The sequence below is a fragment of the Varanus komodoensis genome, unplaced genomic scaffold (genome assembly GCF_004798865.1).
Source record: "Varanus komodoensis strain SLA01 unplaced genomic scaffold, ASM479886v1 scaffold69, whole genome shotgun sequence".
Lineage (NCBI taxonomy): Eukaryota > Metazoa > Chordata > Lepidosauria > Squamata > Varanidae > Varanus > Varanus komodoensis.
Genome location: NW_025336334.1, coordinates 300,137 through 319,272, shown reverse-complemented (window position 1 = coordinate 319,272; position 19,136 = coordinate 300,137). Strand labels below are relative to the sequence as shown.

Sequence of the window (19,136 nt, the reverse complement as noted above, 5' to 3'; positions counted from 1 at the left end):
CTCTTTCCCTTGTTGTAGTTCCTCTGTTCATTCTTTCTCTAAAAAAACAAAACAAAACAAAACAAAAAAACCCAAAAATATTACTTACCCTCTGTACTACCATCTCTTTTTTCCTTTTCGCGATGGCACAGTGGGTGGCATTCTGCAAGTGTAGTGAGTGCGGCTCCAAAATGTCTCCCACGGACCCACACGACTTATACCTCCTTTGCCTCGGCGAGGGGCATAGGACCGATAAGTGCGGGCATTGCCTGGCCTTTACCAAACAGGCCAGGAAGAATAGGGAGAATTGTTTCCGCAAGTTACTTTGGGACCAGGCCTTGCTTCAATCTGACCAGCTGGTCTCAAGGCCTACCCCCTCCTTGGCTGTGCCGCCTCAGCGCTCCACCTCTACCCCTAAGCGCCCCCTAAGCGCCCCACCTCAACTTTGGCCGCACAGTCACAGCACCCTTCGGATGAAGGTGCTGCTCCAACGGAAGCGCAAAAGCTACCTTCTCCTCCAGCCAAACAAAAGGAGAAGTGTAAGCATTCAGAGCTGGAAATGCCCTCCGGCCATAAGAAGCTGAGGAAAGAAAAGGCGGCTAAGGCAGCCCACAAGGGCAAGAAACCCGATCGCCCCAAACACCGAGGCTCGGGTTTGTTGGGGTTCTCGGTACCAACTGCCACCACGGTACCAACTCCCTCAGGACCGGCCCTGCAGTCCGCAATGCAGGTGACGCAGCCAGGATCCCCCAGGCATGTTCTTCGGCCTGAGAGCGTCTCTCCTCCACAGGAGCCACCGCTTAGGGAGTCCATCTCTGATGGAGAAATTAGAGATTCCACGCCGAGGCAATGCTCCCTGACGCCAATGCCTCCTGTAGGGCCACCTGAGGGACCAGACTCTCCTCCTAGACATAGGAGCTGTTCGTCGGAGCGCCATGTAGATGACTGGGCTATGCATGGCTATGGTGGCTATTCTGCCTGGAGTGGACTCCATCCATATGCCTTTTTTCCTCTGGACTGTTGCTCACCGTCGATTCCAAGAGAGGCACCGTCCACTTCTGGCCGTACGGAACGCAGACCTCCACCATCTCCTGAAAGCTCTTCGTCCAGTGGGCATTACCGCTACCATCAAGACTCGGACGAGTCGGAAGTAGACTCTACGTCTCCGGACGTGGCTATTACTTCCCAAGACCCAGGATCCCTGGATGAGCCCCATGTCTCTTTCTTGGAGCTGGTTTCTCATCTAGTCCGGTCACTGGAGATAGAGGCCTACTACCGCCCTGGGCCCAGCACAGACCGGTTTTATGACATCGTCCGAGGGGAGCAATCTGCCACCGTTGCCTTACCGTTGATTACCACGCTTCGCCAGGCAATGGTTCAGCCCTGGGACCAACCGGCTCAACCGCAGGCGACGTCTCGCTGGTATGAATCTATGTACCGGGTCCGAGAAGACGACATCCCGTTCCTGCTGTGCCACCCAAAGCCTAATTCGGTGGTGGTCAAGTCGTCCCAGGGCAGGGAGGCTTGGGGACATACAACACCCTGAGATAAGGAAGGGAGGAAGGTGGACAAGATTGCGTGCCGGGTCTACGTGGATGCAGGACTCGGTTTGCGTATTTCAAATTATGAGGCTACACTGGCACGTTACCAGTACTTCATTATGCAGAAGCTGGAAAACGTTGTCTCCTCCCTCCTGGACCAGCAGACAGACCTAGCCAAGGTCTTCTTAAACGAAGTGAAGCAGGTGACCATTCAACAGTTGTCTACCGCGAGACATCACATAGACACTGATTCTCGGACCATGGTCAACCCTATCTCCTTCTGACGACACACATGGCTCAGGAACTGCAATTTCCCTGAGGAAATGAAGAGGAGGATTGAAGAAATGCCATTTGATGGCTCCGGCCTCTTCCATGCGAAGACCGATCGGAAACTCAAAGCCATCCACAAGTCCTGTATGATGGCACGTCGAATGGAACTCCCACAAACAAAACATAAGTGGCCATGGTCCAGACCCTACGGGCGCCAGCAATATCAGCCTCGCCAGCAGTTCCACCAGCGCCAGCAATGTAGAAGGCAACAGCCTTAACAGTGCTTCTCCCAAGGCTGCAGGCAGTTCAACACCAAGAAATGTCCCCATTGATAGTCCTGGTGAACCAATTCATCTCTCCACCTCCCACCTTCTCCTCTCCCCTTTGGGAGTCGGCTCCAAAACCGACTTCCCATTTGGGAGGCCATTACATCTGATAGGTGGGTGCTGTCCATCATTAGCTTGGATATAGAATAGAATTCGACATCGTTCCACCATCGAGCCCTATCCGATTTACACCGCCATCTTCGGTTCTGTGCGATGAAGTCCTTCACCTTCTTCATAAGGGAGCGATTCGACAACTCTCTTGTACTGATGGGCTACACGGATTCTAGTCTAGATATTTTACAGTCCCCAAACGGGACGGTGGTCTTCGACCTATCCTGGATTTAAGAGGAGTCAATAGATATATCAAACCGAGGAAGTTCCGGATGACCACTTTACAGAATATTCTTCCGTTGCTGAGGGAAGGGGATTGGTTCGCCTCATTGGACTTGAAGGATGCGTATTTTCATATTTCTATCCATCCTTCCCATAGACGCTTCCTTCGTTTTACTGTCGGATTTGATATTTTCGAATTCAGTGTTCTACCATTCGGACTGGCTACGGCACCGAGAGTCTTTACAAAGTGCTTGGCCCCAGTTTGCACCTACGGCTCCGGGGTATACAGGTCTTCCCCTATTTAGATGATTGGCTAATTGTGTCACGAACTAAAGACAACCTTTTAGCGGCTGTCCGTGTGACTTGTGCTTTACTTGATGACCTTGGACTCTGTATTAGCCTTAAGAAATCGTCACTTATTCCCGCACAGGTCATCGATTTCATCGGAGCATGTATTGACTCCACCCTGCAAAGAGCGTTCCTTCCTCCGTCCTGCAGGGCCACCCTGTGTATGCACATCCATTGGATTCGATGACAAAGGACAGTTCAAGCCATCACTATACAAAGATTGTTGGGACACATGGCAGCCTCAGTGGCCATCGTGCCGCACGCAAGGCTCAGGCTCCGCCCGCTCCAATTATTTTTCAACAACTCGTTCCATCCTCAGTGGGATCTACAAACAAAGCTTCTGCGGATTCCATCTTAGATCCTTCACACCCTGACATGGTGGACTATTTCACGCAACCTATCTGTAGGCATTTCGTTCCGCCCATCCCAACCGACAGTGACAGTGTACATTGATGCATCTCTTATCGGATGGGGTGCGACATGTGCAGGACTTCGGGTCCAAGGGGCCTGGACCCAACGGGAAGCGGCGAGGGATATCAACTTCCTCGAGCTTCTAGCGATTTTCAACGCTCTCAAATTTTTCGAAACTGTCTTACACCGCTAAGTTGTACAGATTGCGTCCGACAGCATAGCTGCTGTTTTCTACGTCAACAAACAGGGCGGGACAAAGTCACCTCTCCTGGCCCCTTTGTCAATGCAAATCTGGGACTGGTGCATTCCTCAGGACATCGCGATACTGGTGGTTCATCTTGTGGGAACCAATGACGTAGAAGCTGACGCACTGAGCCAACAGATGTCAACTACCCACGAATGGGAGTTGGATCGAGTGGTTTGCAACCAGCTGTTCCAGTTGTGGGGACAACCAGATATAGACTTGTTCGCGACCCAGTCGAACAGGGTGTGCGAACTGTTCTGCTGCAGAGCAGGGCTGGGACTGGACTCGAGGGGAGATGCCCTAATGATCGACTGGAATAACCTGTTCTTCTACACGTTCCCTCCAGTCCCACTCTTCATGAAGGTAGTGTCGAAGATCGTGCACGACAACGCCACAGGAATTCTGATAACCCCATGGTGGCCAAGGCAACCCTGGTTCACCACTCTCCTCACTCAGTCCAGAGGAGTTTTTCGACGACTTCCACTTGTTCCTCATCTGTTAACACAACACAACGGGACAGTCCGACACCCGGACCTACTCTCGTTGAAACTAACAGTGTGGTGCTTCCGATAGATCTGAATTTTCCGTCGGCCCCGTTGCCGTCCCGATCGATGCAACTAACTCCTCCCTCGGAACCGTCAAGGTCCATTTTGGGACTGATAGTGTTATCCTCGGATATCCAGGCAATTCTTGAATCTGCACTGCGACCTTCCACACACAAATCGTATTCATCAAAGTGGAGAAGATTCTCTTCCTTTGCCAATGCCCGTTCCTTCTCTCTGGAGTCGGTTTTGATGGAGAATATTTTGCAATTTCTATTCGACCTTCATCGCTCGGGACTCAAGCCTTCATCTATAAAGATCTATACAGCTGCTATCCCGCATTTTCGTGGCAGCATCCAGGGGTCATCTGTTTTTTTCTCAACCCCTGATTTGCCGTTTCCTTAAAGGGCTACAAAATTTGCACCCGTCAGTTCGACCTGTTATGCTCACATGGGGTCTTTCTGTTGTACTTCAGGCCCTTACAAAACCTCCATTTGAACCTTTGGCAACAGTGGATTTACGCCTAGTTTCATGGAAAACTGCCTTCCTTGTTGCAGTTACTTCAGCCAGAAGAGCTAGTGAACTGTGTGCTCTATGCATAGATCCACCGTTCTTGAACTTTCACAAGGAACAAGTCATTCTCCAAATGGACTCCAAGTTTCTTCCCAAGGTGGCTACACCGTTTCATTGGAACCAAGACATCGCCCTCCCTGCGTTTTTTCCATCTCTGTCGACTCCGATTGAGCGCTCTCTCCATATGCTAGATGTTAGGCATTGTCTAGCCTTTTACAGGTCTCGCACAGAAGCGTTCAGGAATTCCAATAGACCTTTTGTCAAATATCCTGCTCATGACAAGGGCTCTCCAGTCTTATCTCAGCGACTGTCCAAATGGATTGTGCAGACCATAGTCCTAACACATCAATTGGCAAAACTTGACTTGCCCTCACTTCCGAGGGGGCATTCTATGCGAGCAGTAGCGACTTCGTCAGCCTTTGCAGCAGGGGTTCCAATTCAGGATATTTGCAAGGCTGCTCCATGTATTTTCACCAAGCATTATCGGCTTGATGTACGCGCCAGAAGGGATTGTTCCTTTGGTAGTGCTGTGCTCTCTGCCATTCTTCACTGACGACACCTTCCTTCCTCCAAGTCTGGTAAGCTTGCTAATCACCCATATGTGTGATGCATAGAGGCCACGATGAAGAAGAGCAGCTTGCTTACCTGTAACTGATGTTCTTTGAGTGGCCATCTGTGCATTCACAAAACCCACCAGCTGGATCCGCAGGGTGTCAGTGAGTGGACTGTTTTTTTCTTACTGTCGGTTCCGTGTTATTCCTACGGTACCGATTTTTCTTGCTGTGATGCTGTTTTTTGAACTTTAGGGGGTGAACATCGGTCTTCAAGACTGAGTAAAATGGCGGATGCTCCACTCAATTTATACTGCAGGGGGGAGGGGAGCGGAGCGTTTTCCCACCAAAAACCGTTAGCTTTCTAATCTTCCGGCCTAGGCTCTGCGCAGGCGCAGCACCCATATGTGTGAATGCACAGATGGCCACTCGAAGAACATCAGTTACAGGTAAGCAACCTGCTCATCTTAGGCTATGGCTTTCAGAAAAAAAAGGAATCCTTTAACCAAAATGTGGGTAATGTCAATTAAATCCAAGGCACACATCTGTCTAGGAGCCAGCATGTCTGGATTTTGTATATACCTTCTTGATTACTCTCCTTGTTTCTCCTCAATAACAGTAGGGGTAGAGCTTGTGGTGGGGTTAAGGGTCATGGTACAGGTTCTGCACCTACATGTAACTATATCTTGAATAAAGGGTCGATTCAAGGGCTCAAAATATTTTTTTTAGCTGTTAAATTTGAGGATATTGTCTGGTGAGGAGAACAAAGTGTTCTTTTCAGGGAATGTAGTTTTGCTTATGGGAGAGGGAGAAAAAGTAAGCATATTACTGACTACCATAATATATAGAGAAAATAATTTCTCCATGCTCAACACCCATTGGTAAGATACGTAGTATTTCTAGGGAAAAGAAAGAGAAAAGAAACCCTTGCTGATACTCTGAAAGGTCCATTCCATGTTTTTCTTGCAGTCTGATTAAAGGGCTATAATGTAACCTCCCTCTGGACCATCAGGCTTCTGAATGCTGAATATTTTGTTCTTGTAAGTTGTCATGAGGACTTTTGTTTAGCATGATATAAAACTTAAAGTAAATACCACAAATGGATAATATGTTTTTCTTATATGAAAAAGTTCAATTCTCTCTTTAGCCAGTTTTTTTCTTTTCCCCTTGCAGACTCTGAAGAACCAGTATTTACAAGACACCAGACTGCAGTTGGGCATTTTGAGATGTCTGGCTCATATGATGATTCTTTTGGAGAAGAGGTTTCTAGTGATAGCTTCTGGGAGGTAAAATGAAAAAAGTGACATATGTTAACATACTGTGACTTAGGCAGTACATTATGCACCTACATACAGTGATAAGAAGAGGAACATTTCTTCTCCGCCCTTCTTCCAATTCCCCTTATAGCTTATAGATAGTATTGCATAAACGGGAGATTCTGTTTGCAGATTGTCTTGGTTTGGATATTGCCTTCTAAGAGTGGTGGAGGGAAAGGAGAAGAACACACATAAGTTTGTGTTTGCTGTCTGCCTTGTACTATAAATACCTGTTCAACTGGTGAACTGTTTTGGTTTTGCAAATTGTGCAGATCTGGGTTTACAACTTTGAGAACAAAACTCTATCCAATAATAAACCTTTCTGGGCATCCTTGTCAAATTATTAACTGCTTTAATCTGTACCTGAAAATTTTTGCAATGATAAAATGAGGAGTGCTATGTAAGTCACCTTCACTTCCATAAAGGAAAGACTAGATATCTATGTGATCTTGACAAATAAGAAAATTATGCTTCACTGGGCAAATGACTAGTGGTGATAGCAGATTTATTAAATAATAGCTCTCTATTACAGTATTACAGTTGTGCTGAATGCATTAGTATTTCCACTGTCAAAAATCCCTTTTTGTATACTAACAGCTGATGTGTCCTCATCAGATGTTTTAAATTTTATGGGAGACTTATAGAATTTCTCAGCCTTGGACCAGCTGATAAGACACTTCACTGATTTGTGTGTAGCTGCTGCAGAGTTTTCTCTAATCATTGGGGTGCAGAAATAGATTGCTTGCAATGGGAGCATCTGGTAGCATGCATTAATCCAATTCATTGTGTGTGAACTGGGCTATTAAGTCCTTGCACACACAGATTTTATCTTATCATTTTTCAAACATATGTAGAAAGCAGGACCCTTGAGAACCAAAAGAGGTGCCTGAAGCTACAATAATCAGACAGCAACTGTTCCAGTCTTCTGTATTTATATGACTCCATCTCTGCTCAGGCATTAAACAGAATGCAAAAGTCTACTCCATAGCTGTTTCCATGTCATGCATTCTGAAATACCCTCCTCCTTTTCTAAGGTGGGCTGGTGCTCTTGTTCAGTCTGAGTATCTTCAGTAGGCAACCTTGAAACTGCAAAGTCATCTACTTTCCTCTGGGGGAAATGTAACCTGAGATAGCTAGGGCAGTCTGCATACAGACAAACAAATATATGTAGTCAAGATTCTTTCATTGCTTCCAGAGAAGCAACCATTTTCCAAATAATAGATTATCCCACACAGTACAGTGATATCTTCAATATAGTAGGACTACCATATCTGCAGGGGATAGGTTCCAAGTCCCCTATCTGCCTGAAACCGCAGATAGTAGCAAACACTATTGGAGTTTTGCGGCCTACTATGCTGCAGATGGGTATAGGGGGGCTCGGGTGAGAGGGAACAGACAGCTGCATGGAGAATGCTTATCCTCCTGGATGCTGCCAGCAAGGGGTTGGTGCCAGAGTCAGAAACAGGTATGTGGCTGCACGTGAGGCTTGTGAAGCAGGAACCAGCTGTGCTCTAGTGCGTCAGGTATTGTGGCGAAGGGGCTTGTGTAGCTCAGTGAAGCTATGAGCTATGCCGTGCAGGGCCACCCAAGATGGACAGGTCATAGCAGAGAGCTCTGACAAAACTTGATCCACTGGAGAAGGAAATGGCTACCCACTCCAGTATCCTTGCCATGAAAACCCCATGGGCAGTACCAAAGGCAAAAAGATATGATGCCAGAAGATGAGCCCCTCAGGTTGGAAGGTGTCCAGTATGCTACTGGGAAAGAGCAGAGGGCTAGTACTAGTAGCGTCAGAAAGAATGAAGCGACTGGGTCAAAGCCGAAAGGACACTCAGTTGCGGATGTATCTGGTGGTGAAAGGAAAATCCAGTGCTGTAACGAACCTGGAATAGGAACCTGGAATGTAAGATCCATGAATAAAGGTAAGCTGGACATGGTCAAACGAGATGACAAGACTGAACATTGACATCTTAGGAATCAGTGAACTAAAATGGACAGGAATGGGTGAATTTAATTCAGATGACCATCAGGTATACTACTGCGGGCAAGAATCGCTCAGAAGAAATGGAGTAACCTTCATAGTCAATAAAAGAGTAGGAAAAGCAGTACAGGGGTACAATCTCCAAAATGACAGAATGATCTCAGTTCAAATCCAGGGCAAACCATTCAACATCACAGTAGTTCAAGTCTATGCCCCAACCACTGATGCTGAAGAGGCTGAAGTTGACTGGTTCTGTGAAGGCCTACAACACCTTCCAGAACTAACACCAAAAAATTATGTCCTTGTCATCATGGGGGATTGGCATGCTAAAGTAGGAAGCCAAAAGGTATCTGGAATAACAGGCAAGTTTGGCCTTGGAGTACAGAATGAAGCAGGGCACAGGCTGGTAGAATTTTGTCACGAGAATACAATGGTCATAGCAAACACTCTTTTCCAACAACCCAAGAGACAACTTTACACATGGACGTCACCAGATGGTCAACACAGAAATCAGATTGACTATGTGCTCTGCATCCAAAGATGGAGAAGCTCTATACAGTTAGTAAATACTAGGCCAGGAGCTGACTGTGGCTCAGACCATGAGCTTCTTGTGGCAAAATTCGGGCTTAACTTAAAGAAAGTAGGAGAAAGCATTAAGCCACTTCGGTATGACCTAAATCATATCCCTGATGAATATACAGTAAGGTAAAGGTTTCCCCTTGACATTAAGTCCAGTCATGCCTTAATCTAAGGGGCAGTGCTCATCTCTGTTTCCTAGCCGAGGGAGCCAGCGTTTGTCCACAGACAGTCTCCATGGTCATGTGGCTGGCATGACTAAACACCGAAGTGCACGGAACGCTGTTACCTGCCCTCCGAAGTGGTACCTTTTTATCTACTTGCATTTGCATGCTTTCGAACTGCAAGGTTGGCAGGAGCTGGGATGGAGCAACAGGAACTCACTCCGTTGTGCAGATTCGAACTGGCGACCTTTCGATCAACCGGCGCAGCAGCACAGCGGTTTAAACCACTGCGCCACCTGCAGTCCCTGAATATACAGTAGAGGTGACAAATAGATTTAAGAAATTAGATCTGATAGACAGAGTGCCTGAAGAAATATGGACAGAGGTTGGCAACATTGTACAAGAGGTAGCAACTAAAACCATCCCAAAGAAAAAGAAATGCAAGAAAGCAAAATGGATGTCTGAGGAAGCTTTACAGATAGCTGAGGAAAGAAGCGAAAGGCAAGGGAGAAAGAGAAAGATACACCCAATTGAATGCAGAATTCCAGAGAATAGCTAGAAGAGATAAGAATGCCTTCTTCAAAGAAATAGAAGAAAAGAATAGAATAGGGAGGACCAGAGATCTCTTCAAGAAAATTGGAGATATGAAGGGAACGTTTCATGCTAAGATGGGCATGATAAAGGACCAAAATGGCAGGGACCTAACAAACTAGACATCAAATTGCCAAGATACGCTGGATCATGGAGAAAGCTAGGGAGTTCCAGAAAAACATCTACTTCTGCTTCATTGACTATGCTAAAACCTTTGATTGTGTGGATCACAACAAATTGCGGGAAGTTCTTCAAGAGATGAGAGTACCAGACCATCTTATTTGTCTCTTGAGAAACCTATATGTGGGTCAAGAAGCAAGAGTGAGAACTGGACATGGAACCACTGATTGGTTCAAAATTAAGAAAGGAGTTCGGCAAGGCTGTATACTATCGCCCTGCCTATTTAACTTATATGCAGAACACATCATGAGAAAGGAGGGGCTAGAGGAATCACAAGTTGAAATTAAGATTGCCAGGAGAAATATCAACAACCTTAGAGATGCAGATGATACCACTCTAATGGCAGAAAGTGAAGAGGAACGAAAGAGCCTCTTGATGCGGGTGAAGGAGAAGAGTGCAAAAGTTGGCTTGAAACTCAACATTAAGAAAACTAAGATCATGGCATCCGGCCCTCTCATTTCCTGGAAAATAGATGGGGAAGAAATGGAGGTAGTGACAGATTTTATCTTCCTTGGTTCCACGATTACTGCAGATGGGGACTGCAGCCAAGAGAGCCAGTGTGGTGTAGTGGTTAAGAGCATGGGACTAGGACTCAGACAATCTGGGTTCTAGTCCCCGCTCAGCCATGGAGCCAACTGGGTGACTTTGGGCCAGTCACAGACTCTCAGCCTAACATACCTCACAGGGTTGTTGTTGTGGGGATAAGATGGAGGAGGAGAATGATGCAAGCTGCCTTGAGCCCTTTGTAGGAAAAAGGCAGGGTATAAATTGAAATTTAAAAAAAATTAAATGATGCTTGCTCCTGGGGAGGAAAGCTATGGCAAATCTAGACAGCATACTAAAAAGTAGAGACATCACCCTGCCGACAAAAGCGTGTATAGTCAAGGCTATGGTTTTCCAGGTACAATGTATGGCTGTGTCAGTCCTAGAGGAGATCAACCCCGACTGCTCTTTAGAAGGCCAAATACTGAAGATGAAACTAAAATACTTTGGTCTTGTACAACATGGCTAAGTGAAACAGTGGATACAGATGTTTGCTGTATTTGCTTATATTTATAATCCACTTACTTCCTTTTGGGAGGAACCCAAGGCAAGTTACAGAATCCTTTATTTCTCCATTTAATACTTTAAATGTTACTTTAGAGGGTTCCATCCACTATCTTTCTTACTCTTCATAAAATTGAACTAGCAGTGATGCTTGCTTTTAACATGCTAATGATGCTAATTTATTTGCTAAGGCACTTCTTCCTTCTTTCTCCTCCTTTTTTCTTAGTCTTCCTCCTTTCCATTTTCTTGGTCCTCCTCACTAACCACCTTATGAGGTAAACTTAGACTTGATAAGTGTGGTAAAATACTAACTAATTTACAAACCAATTTCTAGCATTGATTTTTAAAACTTGGTTTAATTAGCGCTAGCAAAGGAATAATTCTTTATCATTGGTAAAGTTTGTGTGTGGGGAGATTATATGTGGACCTTTGGTATGTTCCTGATTTCTTGATTATGAGTAGGTGATAGTTAGCATTTTGTCTACACTAGGTTGTAATAAGTCTGTCCTGGGATTGAACGAACTGCACAATTAATTCAGCGTGTTAGAGGAAATGAAGAACTTTAAAAAGCAGTTGGTATTATACAAGAGCCTGCTGTTTAAAGAGAAAAGGCTCATTGCATGTTTCTAAGCCATCAGGTCTGATGAAATAAATTCACTGGATTCTGGATTTTTCTTAGGGTAATCAGTTTTGACACAGATAGGGAGAGTATAAAAGCTTTATTCCTTTAAATATTTTGTAAACAAAGTGCTTTTTTGTATTTACTTTCCATGCTAATCATGTAGGTGGATGTTCTGAAAATGTGCCTGGTGGAAAGCTGAATGTTCCTCTTTTCATGAGATTTATAGAGTTTTACAAATAACATGACAAAATTCACATACTGTTAAATATATGAAGACAGGTTGCTTACCTGTAATTCCATTCATACATAAGGGCTGTGTGCCTGCACTGTTCCTCAGTTCAGGATACTACCATGGCTGAGGAAATTAAGCAAGAACATCTCCCACACCCTGTGGAACATGTCTTCAATGGGTTCCGGCCTATTTCTTCAGTTTCATGAGACCATTGTGAAACTTAGTGGTTTAAGAATGTAACTACCGTACCAAGGCAAAAAGCTGTCTTTGGTGTGGTGATTGACAGACTTGGCATCAAAATGAAGTTGGTGTTGAGTTTTGTACCACTCAAAAACTACATTACAGGTATGCTGCCTGATCTCCTCCTTCATGGTCTCTATGCGTCACACATTTGGCAATTAGCTATTTGGTTAGCAGAGGTGGGTCAAAGTGATAACTGTAAGATAGAGGACAGAAGAACATGACCAGAGAAGCAGAACAGTTAGTGCCTGAACATTGAGTCTCTAATGTTTTACAAAAGTTGAAAGCGCAGACAGTGTTGCCCAGCAGAGGTAGTACAGATGAACTCCTCCTCCAAAAGCCACAGAAGCAGCAACTCCTCTATGAGTGTCCTTTCACCTTGTTCTCTGGGGTGCTGCGAGAGAGGCGAGGGCCAGGGCACGGCCGCCCACCAGCACTGGGAATGTACGGCAGTGGGTGATTGTTGTTGGGGACTCCCTTCTGTGGGGCACTGAGGCGGCAGTGTGCCGCCCCAACCTGGAGAGAAGGGAGGTTTGCTGCCTGCCGGGCGCACGCATCTGGCATGTGAAGGACAGAGTGGAGCGTCTTGTTCGCTCCGGGGGTCACCAGCCGCTCCTGGTGATCCATGTGGGCGCAAACGATGTGGCCAGGCAGGGTGTGGTTGGGACCACCAGGGACTTTGAGGCCTTAGGGAAGAAACTCAGGGAGCTGAAGGCCCAAGTGGCCTTCTCGTCAATCTTACCTGTCCAGGGATTTGGGCCAGGAAGGAACAGGAGGGCCTCCGAGGTGAACGAATGGCTTAGGGTGTGGTGCCAGAAGGAACGCTTTGGGTTCCTCGACCATGGCACTCGTTTTCTTGCCAGTGAACTTCTGGCAAGGGCCGGGTTACACCTCACGAGGATGGGGAAAAGGTCCTTTGGAGATGATCTAGCGAGCTTCGTCTGGAAGACTTTAAACTGAGCCGGGGGGGGGGTTCAGTCCCCCCAGATACGTGTCTGCACTGGGCAAGTGTGGGAGAGGATCAGGGCTCTGGGAGCAGGGTTTTAGAGATACTGCAGGGACTGACAGGACTCCTACACAGAGGGGCCAGGTATCAGGGAGGATTGGAGGAAGGAGGAGGCTGGGAACTCCAAGGAAAGGAAGCAGTGGGAAGGAGTTGAGGTGCATGTACACCAATGCTAAGAGCATGGGTAATAAGCAGAAAGAGCTTGAAGCTCTCCTGGGAATAGGAGGGTATGATCTGTTGGGAATCACAGAAAGTTGGCGGGATGAAAGGCAAGTCTGGAATGTGAACATAGAAGGGTATCACCTTTTTAGAAAGGACAAGAAGGGAAAGAGAGGTGGGGGCATGGCTTTATATGTCAGGGAAGGGATAGGATGCAGTGAGATAGAATACAGCACAGATGGGGATTCGGTAGAGGCAGTCTGGGTGAAACTTAGGGGTTTTGACAGGGAAAGAGACCTGACAGTGGGGGTATGTTATCACCCTCCAGGTCAACTTGAGACCCTGGATGATGTCCTGACAGACCAGATTCTAAGGATATATCAGGGGAGAGACACAGTAATTATGGGAGATTTCAGTCTCCCAGATATTACTTGGGAGACTCACTCGGCGGTGACAGCCAGGTCATGTCGCTTGCTAGTAGCTACAGAGGGAGGGTTTTTCACACAGAGGGTCCGAGAGGCGACGAGGGGGGGAAACATCCTTGACTTGGTCTTGACCAATAGGGAGGAGTTGATAGATGAAGTACAGATTAGAGGAGGTCTGAATGCGAGTAATCACTCGATCCTTTGCTTTGAGATCAGAGGACTGGGGATGTGCAGCAGGTCGAGCACTAGAAGCTGGGACTTCAAGAGGGCCAACTTTGGCAAACTGAAGGCCAGACCGGGGAAAGTCTCCTGGGATAGGTTACTGGAAGGTAAGTGAGTTGAGGAAGATTGGATAGCACTCAAAAGGGAAGTTTTGGAGGTGCAAGCCTTGACGATACCTCTAGTCAGTAAGGTCGGGGGGCGGAGGAGAGTGCCGCCATGGATGCGAAAGGAGGTGGTTAGAGGGATTAGACAAAAGAGAAACCTCCATAGGAAATGGGTATTGGGGCAAATAGACAAAAGGGTATACCAGGAGGAGGAGGCCTGTTGCAGAAGGATTCTTCGCAAGGCTAAGGCTGATTACGAGCTGAGACTTGCCAAGAATATCAAGAGCGACAAAAAGGGCTTCTTTCAGCATGTAAATAGGAAGAGGAAGGGGAGACAAGTGGTGGGACCACTAAATAAGGAGGAAGGAGATCCAGTGACTGATATGAGGGAACAGGCACAGATGCTAAATGACTATTTTGCCTCTGTGTTCTCCCCAAAGCAGGACAGGGGATATCCGCATAGGAGATTAGATGAGGCTGGGGATTTAGGGGCACAGATTAGAGTCACCCCCCTTGAAGTTGAGGGGCTCCTCAGGGCATTGGACATTACAAAGGCGCCAGGTCCTGACAGGTTACACCCGAGAGTACTTAGAGAGTTGGCAGGGGTTCTCTCACGCCCGCTGGCCTCCATTTTTGAGACCTCGTGGAGAACAGGTGAAGTTCCAGAGGACAGGAGGGTGGCATCAGTGGTCCCAATTTTCAAAAAGGATAGTAGAAAGGACTTGGGGAATTACAGACCTGTTAGCCTTACGTCCATTGTAGGAAAAACAATGGAAAGGCTCATAATAGAGAGAGATCTAGTGATGCTAGATAGGGAAGGGAGGCTGACAGCCACACAACACAGCTTCCGCAAAAACAGGTCCTGCCTGACAAACCTTGTGGAATTCTATGACAAGGTTTTGAGATGGCTAGATGGAGGGGATGCAGTGGATGTGGTATACCTGGATTTCAGCAAGGCCTTTGACAAAGTGCCCCATGATATCCTGGTGGAGAAACTGAGGAGTTTTGGGATACACCAAAGCACTGTCCGGTGGATTAGGGCATGGTTGACTGACCGAAAGCAGAAGGTAACCATTAGTGGGGAATCATCGGGATGGTGGCCAGTGACAAGCGGGCGCCGATCCTGTTTAATCTTTTCATGAATGACATGGAAGAAGGGGTGAACAGTCTGCTGATCAAATTTGCAGATGACACTAAAACTGGAGCAGTGGCCACAACTGAGGAGCAGGTACTGCAGAACCTAAAGGATCTGGACAGACTATGGAAGTGGGCAGGAGACAACAGGATAGTTTTCAATGTGGATAAGTGCAAGGTCTTGCACTTGGGGCACAGGAATAGGTGTCATAAGTACAGGTTAGGTGACAAGTGGCTGGAGAGCAGCACTTGTGAAAGGGACCTCGGGGTGCTGGTTGACTGCAGGCTAAACATGAGTCAGCAGTGTGATGCGGTGGTCAAGAGGGTGAACGCCACCCTTGGTTGCATAGCCAGAAGTGTGGCTTCTAGATCAAGAGAGGTATTACTACCACTCTACATGACTCTGGTGCGCCCGCAATTTGAGTATTGTGTTCAGTTTTGGGCCCCTCATTACAGAAAGGATATAGCCAGGTTAGAGTCAGTGCAGCGTAGGGCCACAAGGTTGGTGGCTGGTTTGCAGGGGATGCCGTATGAGGTGAGACTGAGGGAACTGGGTCTCTTCAGCCTGGAGAAGAGGAGACTCAGAGGGGATTTGTTGGCGACATACAGGTATGTGAGGGGATGTCACATGGAGATGTGTAGAGACCTGTTCTCCCCTGCAGAGGAAGGCAGGACGTGCTCCAATGGAGCAAAACTCAGGGAGCCAAGGTTCCATTTGGATGCCAGGAAGCACTTCCTAACAGTTAGAATCCCGAGAGTGTTGAATGGGCTTCCACGAGAGGTTGTTGAGGCCCCATCGGTGTGGGTGTTCAAGGATAGGCTTGATGTCCACATGGTGGGCATGTCGTGAGCAGAGCCGGCTGGTGCCAGAGGTCAGACTAGATGGCCTGGGAGGTCCCTCCTGACTCTCTCTGTGTCTCTGTTTCTATGTTACTGCCCATAACACACAAAGGAACAAAAGTGATTTTTGGAAAGGTTCAGTCCTTGCTTTGTAGAATACTAGAGCACATCTGACATCCAGTATGTGGTGAATGTGCTCAGCCGGAGAAGTGGGCAAGGGGAAAAGGTAACAAAAGTGAAAATCTGAAATAACTTTGGTAAGAAAAGTGGTATCTGAGCGGAGAGCTACCTTATCTTCATAAAAAAGAAATAGGGAGGATTTATCCTTAAAGCTAGTATTTCATTGAGTTATAGGCTGGCATGATAGTGAGTAAAATGCCCCCTTTCAGGTAAGAAGGCAAAGATGTATAGTTGCTTTTAGCTCTAATGCTTTTGCTGTGATGATCTGAAGCATAACTGTTACTCGATGCAGGAGTAAATTAGCAGGTAGGAGGTAAAAAGTTTAACTGAAAGATGAGAAAAAAAGCTTTGTAATGGCAAGTGTGATGGTGAAATAGCTGCCAGATAGACCCTGATGTAAGAGTACTTGAAACTTTTCTCAAAGAGTAAGAACAGAAAATGAAGAAACAAGAAATTGGATCAAAACCTTCATCCAATGTGAATGATAAAAAAGAATCCCATTTCCTAGGACAGGAAGTTCTAGTGGTAGGCTTACAAGCATTATCTGAAACGGTCTAAATAGGAAGGGCAGTCACCAGTCTCCAGACTGTTAACTTGAGTATTGCTAACTGATGTCAGATTTGACCTTGATCCCAGGTGAGCAGCATTGCTATCATTGGGAGAAAGAGGTATGGACTGGTCACCTTGTGAAGAAGGAGACAAACCATGCCTGTATCATCATCATCATCATCATTATTATTATAACATTTCTATGCCGCCCCTTGCCGAAGCCTCGGGGCGGCTTACAACACAATAAAATACATTGAAATACAATAGCACATAATAAATTACCATTAAATACAAAAATACAAAAAATACATTGAGTTACAAACATAATAATATAAAATTAAACTTATCAGTATAAAATAAGTAAATAAATAATATAGGAGGAGGAAAGAGAAGGAAGAAGAAGTTGCCCTGGCCAGATCATATATTTTAACAATTAAAATGATGTTTAAATAAAAAGGTCTTTACCTGGCGCCGAAAAACCAGTAACAACGGTGCCAGGTGGACCTCTTTGGGGAGTGAATTCCATAGGTTGGGCGCCACCACAGAGAAAGCCCTCCTCCGAGTATTTACTCTCCTAATTTCTTTCATGGAGGGTTCCCGGAGAAGGGACTCTCCCGCAGATCTCAAAGGGCGGTCGGGCATATACGGACGTAAGCGCTCATTCAGGTAGCCCGGACCCAAGCCTTTTAGGGCTTTATAGGTCATAATCAACACCTTGAATTGGGCCCGGGCTTCAATGGGCAGCCAGTGAAGCTGATGGAGGACTGGAGTCATGTGAGCATAACGCCCCGTCCCCTTCAGCAACCTGGCAGCTCTATTTTGCACCAATTGAAGTGTTCTGACTGTCTTCAGGGGAAGCCCCACGTAAAGCGCATTACAGAAGTCTAGGCGGGAAGTCACCAGCGCATGTGTCACCGTCGCCAGGCAGTCGAACTCCAGGTAGGGGCGCAGCTGATAAATCAGCCGAAGCTGAAGGAAGGCGCTCCTCGCCACTGCTGTCACCTGAGCTTCCAAAGAAAGCTCCGGGTCGAGGAGTACTCCTAAGCTGCGGACCTTGTCCCTAAGAGGGAGTGTTGCACCATTCAGGACCAGGTCAACTCCACCCTCTCCAAAGCCTGATCCGCCAACCAACAGGACCTCCGTCTTGTCTGGGTTGAGTTTCAGTTTATTGGCCCTCATCCATTCCATTACCTCGGCCAAGCACCGGTTCAGCACAGCCACTGCCGCACCTGGATTAGTGGAAAACGAGAGGTAGAGCTGGGTATCATCAGCGTACTGATGATTCCGCAGCCCACACCTCCTGATGACCTCTCCCAGCAGTTTCATATAGATGTTAAATAGCAGAGGGGATAGAATGGAGCCCTGTGGTACTCCATGGCATAGCTGCCATGACGCAGAGACATGGTCCCCCAGCACTACCTTCTGGAATCGACCGTTGAGATAGGAGCGGAACCATTGCAAAGCAGTGCCTCCAACCCCCAATCCCGCTAGCCTATCCAGAAGGATACCATGGTCGATGGTATCAAAAGCCGCCGAGAGGTCCAGTGTATCTACCATCTACCAGTGTATGATGAGGATACAGTCGGTGTCCTCCATCTGTAGTTTGCTCAATACCTTTGTTGGAAGGGGAACATAGAGAAAAGGCTGAAGGAATCCCTTGATCCGTGGGAGGAGGAATGCATCTCTGAATGAACTGAGTCTTCTTCCTATCATGCTGCAAAAATGAGGGCAGACAGTGTTCACCTGAGTGGTGAAAAGAGCCCCAGACAAGACATCCCTTTTTTCCCATGGGGAAGTGTTCAGCTCCCGTTTGTGGGAGTCCTGATGTCTCTAACTCACTAAGTCTGCTGGTGTCTATTCCAGTGATATGAATCACAGTGATTTGTATTCTTATTTGAATGGACCAATCCTGTATTACTGAGTGCCCCCTTGCTTGTTGAAGTTCCATACCACCATTGTTTTGTCAGATATTATTTGGATAGGACAGCTGCACATGTAGTCCCAAATGCCTTGAAGGTCTTCTGGACTGCTCAAAGCTCAAGTTAATTGATACCATTCCCCTTTTCAGGCTGAGTCTAATCCTCCTGTAGAATCATAGGTCCACAATTGGCATTGTATCCCAAAAGGGATGCATCTGTCAAAATCATGACCATGGGTGGCAGAGGTAGAAAAGGGATGACCTTTTGCAGGTTTGGAGGATCTTTCTACTAGGCAAGACTCATTACTGTGTATTGAGGCAGAAAGATGCAAAATTTTCCATGATTATCATCCAAACAGACTGTTTGAAAGAACCACTTTTACAAAAGTCTTATTCAAGCGTAAGGAATTACTGTAGCTATGGATGACATGAGTCCCAAAAAGCATTGTAATGTATGAGCAGGGACCAACATTTTTAGATTGGGGTTGCCTTGCAAGTAAAATAATAGCTTGATTTAATCCTGAGGGAGCTA

The 19,136-nt window shown here is 46.6% G+C and overlaps 1 protein-coding gene across 4 annotated transcripts in view; it reads left to right on the top strand.

Moving 5' to 3' along the window:
- PACSIN2 (protein kinase C and casein kinase substrate in neurons 2) overlaps positions 1-19,136 on the top strand; it is a 121,204-nt gene that overhangs the window by 61,927 nt on the left and 40,141 nt on the right. For 3 of the 4 annotated variants that reach the window (XM_044450901.1, XM_044450899.1, XM_044450900.1), the window contains exon 2: positions 6,292-6,404. The exons of the other annotated variant lie outside the window; for it this stretch is intronic. In XM_044450901.1, coding sequence (XP_044306836.1) covers positions 6,345-6,404 — 60 coding nt within the window. In that variant the 5' untranslated portion in view covers positions 6,292-6,344. The remainder of the gene's footprint in view (positions 1-6,291; positions 6,405-19,136) is intronic. 4 annotated transcript variants of the gene reach the window in all.